At 35.6% G+C, this 11464-nt stretch overlaps 2 protein-coding genes across 3 annotated transcripts in view; one reads left to right on the top strand and one right to left on the bottom strand.

Annotated features, from left to right (window-relative positions):
• Positions 1-774: 774 nt before the first annotated feature.
• The window catches only part of LOC119615383 (ATP-dependent helicase brm-like), a 12640-nt gene continuing 1950 nt past the window's right edge, over positions 775-11464 (bottom strand). Inside the window, 5 exon segments of the mRNA XM_037971440.1 lie at positions 775-1684; positions 1686-1778; positions 1781-1809; positions 1812-1838; positions 3689-7334. Of these exon segments, the coding sequence (XP_037827368.1) occupies positions 992-1684; positions 1686-1778; positions 1781-1809; positions 1812-1838; positions 3689-7334 (4488 nt within the window). The 3' untranslated portion in view covers positions 775-991.
• Positions 9972-11464, top strand: part of LOC119615384 (inositol monophosphatase 2-like) — a 3510-nt gene continuing 2017 nt past the window's right edge. Inside the window, exons 1-3 of one of the 2 annotated variants that reach the window (XM_037971441.1) lie at positions 9972-10157; positions 10248-10727; positions 10788-10891. In XM_037971441.1, the coding sequence (XP_037827369.1) occupies positions 10254-10727; positions 10788-10891 (578 nt within the window). In that variant the 5' untranslated portion in view covers positions 9972-10157; positions 10248-10253. Of the gene's footprint in view, positions 10158-10222; positions 10728-10787; positions 10892-11464 lie in introns of both variants that reach the window. The other variant, XM_037971442.1, reaches the window with a different exon arrangement.

The following is an 11464-nucleotide window of genomic DNA, read 5'->3' as shown; positions in this document are numbered from 1 at the left end:
GTAGCTACATAGTCTGTTTTGTAAGTAGTGTTAACCGTTATTTAATCTTAGCCGTTTATAAGTGTAAACTTGTTTACATGTTAAATATCTATGTTAAATCTCCTAATTTGTAATTAGTACCTGTTTTTAGAAATTCTTTAAAAAAATATAATGCGGAAGAAATTCCTTTTTCTAATCTCCTCTCTCTCTCTCTCTCTTTCGCTTTACTAAATAAACTACTAAGAATGCGCTTAAACTTTAAAGTTATAGTGAGTTTTATAGCTATAAGGTCATGACACTGTTTATATGGGGTTTGGTTTTACAGGCGGAAAAGAAAATTATAAAAATGTTTTATTTTGTTTCTAAACTGTTTATGTGTAAAGTAAAGCTTCCCATAAAACACTGCTCTCACCTACCTTGTACGCTATGGTTATTTTCCAAATAAAAACATTGATTATTGTTTTTTAATGTAAGTATTTTTTTATTTAATATATTGAATATTTTTTTTTCTTTAATAAATGTATTTTTGTTAGAATAATTTTGAATTACATTTTTATTTTAAATTTTCCTGTTTAAATCTAATTCTGAAGAATAGCAATTTATTTTTTATAATTTTTTTTATCATTTTCCGCAAATGGTATATTTTAAATATTATAAATTTTTTATTTGCGTTTATATTTAAAAAAGTAAACTAAAAGAAATACGTACATATGTTTGAAAAAAATAAAAGACATACTTAAATAAGAAAAAAAAAAAAAAAGAAGTGATTAAAAGCAAATTATTAAACAAAATTTTACAAAAATCTATAGAGTGGATAAAATTTTAAACCAATTATTTTAAGAATAAATATGTTAAAAATGAAATAAAGGGGGGACAAGCAAAAATATTTAACAACTAAATCAAGAAAAACTGAAAACCCAATGTTTAAAATATGTAAATATAGAAACATGTTTAAGCTTCTTTTTCTTTAATCATGATGAGTTTGCAAAGAGAATACCACTCCGAGTGGTAGCTAATCCATATCGTCATCATCATCATCCGATATGGTGTATTTCTTTTGAGAACGTTTGCGTCTTGTTTGCTTTTTACTAGTCGAAGCACTTACTGGGGGTGCGGACGAGGGTGTGGGAGTGGTGGGTGTGCTGGCTATGGTTTTATTAAGTTTAAGTTTCATTTTAACGGCAGCCGCTGAGGTGGAGGCTATTTCTTCATCATCAGAATTATCTTGACCAGAATTATCTTCATTTTCTGAGTTATCCGATGCATTGCCACCTTCACCGGTGATGGAGGAATTTTGTGAAGCTTGTGCTTGTATGCGTTGTTTGGCATTCACAAACACTTTCTCCAACTCTATGGAATCTAGATAAATTAAAGAATTCTCCTCATTGTAAATTTGGGCATTTTGACATAGTTGCACGAAATCCTTTTGTAAATCATCCAAGTCGGCATATTTACAATCTTCTATGCGCTGCAAGATTTTCTTTATATCCACCGGTCTTTTAATGATTTCATAATAATCTGGCAGACGCTGTCGGGAGGGTAGTTTCATAAAAGGTTCCGATATAATGCGACCATCTTCGTGGGTGTATTTTATGACAGCCGACATTATTTTACCCATTTGTTTCTTAAGTTTTTTGTCGATATTTTGACGACGTCTTCGTTTAATTGAATGACCCGCCAGAGATTCATCATCCGAATCATCTATTTACGGATTTTATACGTTTACGTCTCTTGCGTTTAGCTTCTTCCTCCTCGTCTTCATCATCAAATTCGGCGCCATCATCAATGGCTCGTAATTAGGTTCTTTCTCGGTAAGACTATCGGTGTATCGACTTCCTTTGCGTGACGGGAACCGCGACCTATAAAAAGGGAAAAAGAAATATGTAATTACCTGGAACTAGAAACGAACTACAACTGAACTTGAACTGTGCTGGAACTTAACTAAACACTAAAACTGAACTTGAACTGAACTAGAACTGAAATTAGAACTGAACTGAACTTAACTAGAACTGAACTAGAACCTGAACTAGACGAACTAGACTGAACTAGACGAACTGCTAACTACTAGAACTGAACTAAACTGAACTAGACTAACTAGAACTGAACTAGAACTGAACTAGAACTGAACTAGAACTGAACTAGAACTGAACTAGAACTGAACTAGAACTGAACTAGAACTAAACTAGAACTGAACTAGACTGAACTAGAACTGAACTAGAACTGAACTAGAACTGACTAGAACTGAACTAGAACTGAACTAGACTGAACTAGAACTGAACTAGAACTGAACTAGAACTGAACTAGAACTGAACTAGAACTGAACTAGACTGAACTAGAACTGAACTAGAACTGAACTAGAACTGACTAGAACTGAACTAGAACTGAACTAGAACTGAACTAGAACTGAACTAGAACTGAACTAGAACTGACTAGAACTGAACTAGAACTGAACTAGAACTGAACTAGAACTAATGAACTAGAACTGAACTAGAACTGAACTGAACTAGAACTGAACTAGAACTACTAGAACTAGAACTGAACTAGAACTGAACTAGAACTGAAACTAGAACTGAACTAGAATCGAACTAGACTGACTGAACTAGAACTGAACTAGAACTGAACTAGAACTGAACTAGAACTGAACTAGAACTGAACTAGAACTGAACTAGAACTGAACTAGAACTGAACTAGAACTGAACTAGAACTGAACTAGAACTGAACTAGAACTGAACTAGAACTGAACTAGAACTGAACTAGAACTGAACTAGAACTGAACTAGAACTGAACTAGAACTGAACTAGAACTGAACTAGAAACTAGAACTGAACTAGAACTGAACTAGAACTGAACTAGAACTGAAATAGAACTGAAATAGAAAGAACTAGAACTGAACTAGAACTGAACTAGAACTGAACTAGAACTGAACTAGAACTGAACTAGAACTGAACTAGAACTGAACTAGAACTGAACTAGAACTGAACTAGAACTGAACTAGAACTGAACTAGAACTGAACTAGAACTGAACTAGAACTGAACTAGAACTGAACTAGAACTGAACTAGAACTGAACTAGAACTGAACTAGAACTGAACTAGAACTGAACTAGAACTGAACTAGAACTGAACTAGAACTGAACTAGAACTGAACTAGAACTGTACTAGAACTGAACTGAACTAGAACTGAACTAGAACTGAAATGAACTAGAACTGAACTAGAACTGAACTGAACTAGAACTGAACTAGAACTGAACTAGAACTGAACTAGAACTGAACTAGAACTGAACTAGAATTGAACTAGAACTGAACTAGAACTGAACTAGAACTGAACTAGAACTGAACTAGAACTGAACTAGAACTGAACTAGAACTGAACTAGAACTGAACTAGAACTGAACTAGAACTGAACTAGAACTGAACTAGAACTAGAACTGAACTAGAACTGAACTAGAACTGAACTAGAACTGAACTAGAACTGAACTAGAACTGAACTAGAACTGAACTAGAACTGAACTAGAACTGAACTAGAACTGAACTAGAACTGAACTAGAACTGAACTAGAACTGAACTAGAACTGAACTAGAACTGAAATAGAACTGAACTAGAACTGAACATAAACTGAAACTGAACTAGAACTGAACATGAACTGAAACTGAACTTAAATAGAACTTTGTGAACTATTCCATTTTGTACATCTGAAGAATATTTCCACTTACCCAAAATAATGTCCTCCTCATAAGTATGCCAACGTTCCACCTCATCATCGTCCTTGGTCAACCAATCGGGCAACTCAGATTCATCGATTAAACGTTCTCTGCCAGGATGCAAACGTTCATCCTCTTTCTTACGCTCAATATCCATCTTTTTAAACAACTCAATTTCCTCTTCACTACGGCCAATCATCATATTGACCATTTCATCATCAGGCACCTCATTTTCTTCTTCCTCATCGGCATCATCAGCATGTAGAATGGTTTGCAAGAACTGTTGACGTTCACTGCCCGTAGACTTCTGATCGAACATACCGGCCTGAATAACCTTTTCGTCCATATTCAACTTATAACGTGCGGCAGCTAAAATACGTTCTTCCACAGAATTCACTGTCATAAGACGCAAGACACGCACCTCATTACGCTGACCAATACGATGGGCACGATCCTGAGCTTGTAAATCTTGATGAGGATTCCAATCGGAATCGAAAATCACCACAGTATCGGCTGTTTGTAAATTCAAACCTAAACCACCGGCTCGAGTGGAAAGCAAGAAAACGAAATAATCCGAATCCTTGGCATTGAATTTGCGCAAAAGTTCACCACGATCTTCAGCCTTGGTGGTACCATCCAAACGTAAGTAACCAAATTGACGCCAGCTCAAATAATCCTCAATTATAGTCATGCACTGTGTCATTTGACAGAAGAGCAATACTCTGTGATTAGTGGCCTTAAGTTTGGGTAAAATACGATCTAGCAATTCAAATTTACCCGATACACGATAGAGATCGGGACCCGAAACCATGCCGTGAACACCGGTATGATCACTGAACTTTTCCTCAATATGCTGGAACATAAATGGATGATTACACAGCTTACGCAATTGTACAATTGTGTTCATAAGAGCCTTAGCACCACCCTTGCCCTGTTTACCCTTTTCGGAACCATCGGTTAGTAAAACACCCTTGCTTTGCATGTGTTTATAGAGAACTCTTTGCAAACCGGACATGTCACACTTGATAATGTATTCCACCTTATCGGGCAATTGATGTTCGACTTCTTTCTTCAAACGTCTCAGCAAGAAGGGACGCAATACTTTGTGCAAACGTCTAATAATCAAAATGGTTTCCTCTTCATTCAATTCGACCTTTTCACCGGTAGTGGCAAAGGGAGCATTAAACCATTGCTCGAAGGTGGAGCAGGATTTGAAAATAGAGGGTAACAAGAAATTCAATAGAGCCCACAACTCGGGCAATTTATTTTGCAAGGGAGTACCGGTCAACAGTAAACGATAGGGCGCTATATAGTGAGTATTCAAAACTTGTGTCAGTTTGCAATGATGATTTTTCATACGATGACCTTCATCGATAATCATGTATTTCCATTGTATTTTGGCCAATACCGCTTTATCTTTAATAACGTATTCATAAGTGGTGAGCAAAACATTGAATTTAGTGGCGCGCATTTGATTCTGCAAAAGTCGGCGGCCCTGGGGAGAACCCTTATAACTGACTACACCCACCGAGGGAGCCCATTTTTCAAATTCCAACACCCAATTGGGTAGAGTAGAAAGGGGAACAATAATCAAAAAAGGACCCATAACCTTTTTGCGATCCATTAAATAGGTAACCAAAGAAATGGTTTGTATAGTTTTACCCAGACCCATTTCATCAGCCAAGATGCCATTCAAATTATTGTTGTACAAAGAAACCAACCATTCTAGACCCTTCAACTGGTATTCCTTTAATTTACCATTAACCATAATACTGGCCTGTTCGGTAACCTTTTCGTGTATAGTATGGGCAATACTGTAATAGGTTTGCTCCTCGGTACGATATTCATCATCCTCAACTTTGACCTTTTTAATGAAAGCCGAAGGATCTTCAATAAGGGCATTTTCTTCATTCTTTTCATCACCCTCTTTAGCATTTTCTTCTCCCTCCTGTTTCTCCTTTTCTTCTTGATTTTTCTCTTCCTCATTAACGGCATTATCATCATCTTCCACCCAATCCCAACCGGGATGTTGTTCTAGCCATCTGTGTAAATGTTTCAGTACAGGACCATCTTCTCCGGTCAATTTCTTGCCAGTGCTTTGTTCCATCACAGTGACATGCAAATCAGCCGCTACACTACTATCATCAATATTTATGTATTCTCCACTCACTAACAGCTCCTTCTTGTATTGCAGCAAACGTTTCTGTTCATCTTCTTTCTTCTTCATTTGATCGTCCTTGTGCTGCTTCACCATCTGTGTGAGATTGCTAATGTATTCATCGGTTTGTGAGAGCAGGAATGCCAAACGTTTATCTTTCTTTTGATCGATAAGCTTACGATAACCCTCTTCATCCTCGGCCATCAAACGACGCATACGTTCCTTTTCTATACGCTCTTGTTCCTTCTTCTGTTCACGTTCTGCATTGGCATGATAGTTCATAATGGCCTTATTCATTCTAGCCAACTGTGCCTTATTATTACGATGGTATTCCTTGAAATCTTTGCCATGTTGTAAGACGGCGGCAAGAAATTCTTGATGTTTTTGCCGACGTTTACGTTCCGCCTCCAATTTCTGTTGTTTCTCGAGTTTTTCGGTAGCACGTGCCTCACGCAAACCTTGTCTTTTAGTTCTCTTATAGGCTTTAATATTAACCGCTGTTTCTAGGGTAGTGTCGCGTCTAGTGCACTGTACTATTTCGGTTCTTAGTTGTCGTTGAAAGTTAAGCACTCGTAGGGCTCTTAGTTCTATAGCGGCTTGTAATCTTAAATCTTCTGGCATTGTAGCGGGCAAACGCTGCAGTTCTTGCATTCGTAGAGCAATGCGTGAAGCTATACGATTTTCTCTTTCCTGCAATAAGACTATGGGATCTAAACCTTGAGGTTTTGCTACGGTAGTAATGCGATTTGGTTTAGGCATGGGTTGTTGAGGTGGTGGAGCTCCTGGTTTAGGCACTCCTTGAGGTGGCATGCCTGCCGGGCCGGGTGGTCGTATACCTTGGGCTGCCATGGTGGCGGGCATGGGAGAAGATATAGGTGGCTGTCCTCCTCCCATCATGGGTGGTCCTGGTGGTTTACCTCCATTAGGCATTTGATGCATATCTTGTGGTAGAGGTCCGGGAGGTCCAGTTTGAGGACCACCTATTGGCCCTATTTGTCCGGGTGGCATTTGTTGTTGCTGCTGCACATGTGGTGGTGGTTGCATTTTGCCTGCACCTGGTGGTTGGCCATAGGGCGAAGCTGGTGGTGTAGGACATTGTGGTGGTGTGCCAGTTTGTCCTGGTTGTTGGGGTCCCGGAGGACCAGGTGCTGGTCCGGGTACTCCTGGATGCCCTGGTATGGTAGGTCCAGGAGGACCTTGTTGCTGCTGTTGTTGTTGGGCTGCCTGTTGAAATGCTTGTTGCATTTGCATGGAAATGGGTTTATTACGTGCCAATAGACGATAAGCTGTAATTTGGGTCCTCAACATGTTGATCTGATTGCTAGTTAAATGTTGATGTTTAGAGGTGGCGCGTATGGCGAGCAGTTGGGTGTAGCGAGGATCTTCTTGCAAACCCTTCTCCTCCATAGTGTCAATAGCTCGTTGCAAAGCATGTAAGTTTTCTTGGCCAGCACGTTCGGGTGGTCCAGGGGGACCTTGTCCGGGACCAGTTGGGGGACCCTAGAAAGTGATAAAAAGAAGATAAAGACTAAATCTTATAAACTTATAACAGGAATTCATAAAATTCCAGATCTGTATTAAAAACTTTTCCATTCCATACATTTTCTTAGGCGATAATCCCTGTATAATCGCTTCTTTGCCATAAATATAACCGAGATCTTTGTCCAATATTACCGCAGTACAATCCTTACCTTCAACATCACAATTTATTTACTTTTTATTAAAAAAACAACCTGCATTAGCTCATTCTTTATTGTCATAGTCAATAGAATTATAATTTTATTAATATGTACCCCAGACTAAACAAAGAAAACTGCATCAAAATTTAAATTTCTATTGTAAATCTCCATAATAAAAATGCTGATGAAATTGCATATAAACATGCAATAATAACATTCTGCTTATCTTTAGTATTTAAGTATTTTATCATCCTAAAAACAAATTAATAAGTAATTAAGAGAAAAAAACATAAAAGTCATTAAGAATTCAAATAAGATTCACAATTTCAAACAATATCTCCAAATCCTGTAAATTTCTACAAATTGTTACTAGAAACATTTGTTACTTAAAAGTTTTTACTGGTAACATGTTTAGTTTTAATACATTTGAGGATTTGTAGGAATAATAGTTTAAGTTATTTTACTCTCTCTCCATTTTACAACGATTAAAAATTTGTAACTATAAAAAGTATAAGAACATTTTGTTCATACAGAAAAAATGGTTAAAAAAATAGATGCTTGTGTTTAAAAAAATTATCAAAGAAGCTTCACAGCAAACATGTTGTAGATAAGAGATATTTAAAATTGTCTAACAGAGACGTAGCTATACAAAATATTCAAAAGCTGGAAGAAAGATATTCAATGATAAAAAGTATAAAAATATATTTAAAACACTTTCAAAGATATTGTTTGAAGATCTCTGAATTATTTGTCATTAGATAGGAGGAAACAGTCGATCTAATATCACAACTTATTGAAAGACGACATCTGAATTTTAGTACAGTTCCAGTTCCAGTTCTAGTACAGTTCTAGTTCAGTTCTAGTTCAGTTCTAGTTCTGTTCTAGTTCTGTTATAGTTCTGTTCTAGTTCTGTTCTAGTTCTGTTCTAGTTCTGTTCTAGTTCTGTTCTAGTTCTGTTCTAGTTCTGTTCTAGTTCTGTTCTAGTTCTGTTCTAGTTCTGTTCTAGTTCTGTTCTAGTTCTGTTCTAGTTCTGTTCTAGTTCTGTTCTAGTTCAGTTCTAGTTCTGTTCTAGTTCTGTTCTAGTTCTGTTCTAGTTCTGTTCTAGTTCAGTTCTAGTTCAGTTCTAGTTCTGTTCTAGTTCTGTTCTAGTTCTGTTCTAGTTCTGTTCTATTTCTGTTCTAGTTTTGTTCTAGTTCTGTTCTAGTTCTGTTCTAGTTCTGTTCTAGTTCTGTTCTAGTTCTGTTCTAGTTCTGTTCTAGTTCTATTCTAGTTCTGTTCTAGTTCTGTTCTAGTTCTGTTCTAGTTCTGTTCTAGTTCTGTTCTAGTTCTGTTCTAGTTCTGTTCTAGTTCTGTTCTAGTTCTGTTCTAGTTCTGTTCTAGTTCTGTTCTAGTTCTGTTCTAGTTCTGTTCTAGTTCTGTTCTAGTTCTGTTCTACTTATGTTCTAGTTCTGTTCTAGTTCTGTTCTAGTTCTGTTCTAGTTCTGTTCTAGTTCTGTTCTAGTTCTGTTCTAGTTCTGTTCTAGTTCTGTTCTAGTTCTGTTCTAGTTCTGTTCTAGTTCTGTTCTAGTTCTGTTCTAGTTCTGTTCTAGTTCTGTTCTAGTTCTGTTCTAGTTCTGTTCTAGTTCTGTTCTAGTTCTGTTCTAGTTCTGTTCTAGTTCTGTTCTAGTTCTGTTCTAGTTCAGTTCTAGTTCAGTTCTAGTTCAGTTCTAGTTCAGTTCTAGTTCAGTTCTAGTTCAGTTCTAGTTCAGTTCTAGTTCAGTTCTAGTTCAGTTCTAGTTCAGTTCTAGTTCAGTTCTAGTTCAGTTCTAGTTCAGTTCTAGTTCAGTTCTAGTTCAGTTCTAGTTCAGTTCTAGTTCAGTTCTAGTTCAGTTCTAGTTCAGTTCTAGTTCAGTTCTAGTTCAGTTCTAGTTCAGTTCTAGTTCAGTTCTAGTTCAGTTCTAGTTCTAGTTCTAGTTCTGTTCTAGTTCTATTCTAGTTCTATTTAGTTCTGTTCTAGTTCTGTTCTAGTTCTGTTCTAGTTCTGTTCTAGTTCTGTTCTAGTTCTGTTCTAGTTCTGTTCTAGTTCTGTTCTAGTTCTAGTTCTGTTCTAGTTCTGTTCTAGTTCTGTTCTAGTTCTGTTCTGTTCTAGTTCTAGTTTTGTTCTAGTTCTGTTCTAGTTCTGTTCTAGTTCTGTTCTAGTTCTGTTCTAGTTCTGTTCTAGTTCTGTTCTAGTTCTGTTCTAGTTCTATTCCAGTTCTATTCTATTCTAGTTCTGTTCTAGTTCTGTTCTAGTTTTGTTCTAGTTATGTTCTAGTTCTGTTCTAGTTCTGTTCTAGTTCATTAGTTATAGTCCGTCATTTTGATTTCCCCAATCAACGCCCCTGCCTAACCAAATCAAAATGGTATGTTTCTTCTCTGTAATCTCAGCTATAGTTCTTTCTACATTTGTACGTTTAAGATATACAAAACAAGAGAGCAAGCATAGACACTTGCAACTGAGAAGAATAGACAAACAATGTCTGTATGAAAACAGACAGAAACTGAAATATAAATGTTAATAAACCCGTTTTGGTACTAAGAACAAAAAATATAAAATTTTTTTAATTGAAAACTTGTCAGTGTTTACAAAACATCTAACAGCAACAGTAGCAATTATTAAAATCAAGTGAGTTTAATTAGAAGAAAAAAATCAAAAACTAAACTGTGTTAATAAATTTGAAATTGTTTAAGTAATAACGATTTAATTTTATGAAAGTTTAACATGGCCTCCAAAGAGCTTATAGATGAACTATACGATTTCATTTATCCATTGGCCCTCAAGGCGGGCGAAATTTTAATGGAAGGCTATAATTTGAATAGCAAAAAAGTGGATATTAAAACAGATTTCTATGATGTGGTCACCGATTACGATAATCGTATAGAGGATTTTTTATGGTCTGAAATTTTGAAAAAATATCCTGAACATAAATTTATAGGAGAAGAAGATACAGCCAAAAATAATAATATAACCAAAGAGCTAACAAATGCTCCCACTTGGATAATAGATCCCATAGATGGTACTTCTAACTTTATAGCACAAATACCGCATACTTGTGTTTCTATAGGTTTATCTATTAATAAGGAAATTGTTTTGGGTGTAGTTAACGTGGCGCCTCAAAACAAAATCTATACCACAAAACTGGGCCAGGGAGCTTTCTGTAATGGTCAGCCTATATCTGTGAGCAAATGTGAAAAGGTTAATTACATTTTCATTATGTTGTTTTTGGCAAAAAAGATTAATATCTTCTTTATTTAGATGAACGATGCCAATGTGAGTTATGAAGTATCATTACTTCATGCTAAAAAAATTCGCAATAAACACATTAAACGTATATATTATATAGCTTCCCAAGCTAGAAGGTAAGTTAAAATTAAAATTATTCACAAGCAAAATCTATTGTTATGTTATAGTCTTGTTTTGTCATAATTATCATTAAAAACAAGTTAGTGTCTTTTTAAGTCTACAATAAAAAGTTTTGAACAAAATTTTAAATTCTTTAAAGAATTTGAAAAATAGAATACTAAAAAATTGGAAAAGAATATATTTTTTTTTTTCTTAAATAAATAAACAAATTTAACAGATTTCTTCTTAAAGACCGAACAATACCAAAATAAAATAATACTCAATATTTTTAGATGAGAAACTATCTAAATAACTTTATGACTCAGTTATTTTGTTTAAATTAAAAATAAAAAACGTTTCGAGGGCTGAATAAACAGTCAGTGATAAACAAATATCAATTCTCGTTCTGTGTTGGATTAATTCTTGTTCAGTTCTAATTTAGTATTAGTTCAGTTTTAGTTTAGTTCTACTTCTAGTTCAATTCTAGTTCTAGTTCAGTTCTATTTCAGTTCTATTTCAGTTCTAGTTCAGTTCTAGTTCAGTTCTAGTTCAGTTCTAGTTCAGTTCTAATTCAGTTCTAGTTCAGTTCT

The sequence above is a fragment of the Lucilia sericata genome, unplaced genomic scaffold, assembly GCF_015586225.1.
Source record: "Lucilia sericata isolate MDLA Ls3-8-SP2 unplaced genomic scaffold, ASM1558622v1 Contig005149F_arrow, whole genome shotgun sequence".
Lineage (NCBI taxonomy): Eukaryota > Metazoa > Arthropoda > Insecta > Diptera > Calliphoridae > Lucilia > Lucilia sericata.
Note: the sequence above shows the minus strand (reverse complement) of the source record. Positions and strands in the feature narration are given on the sequence as shown.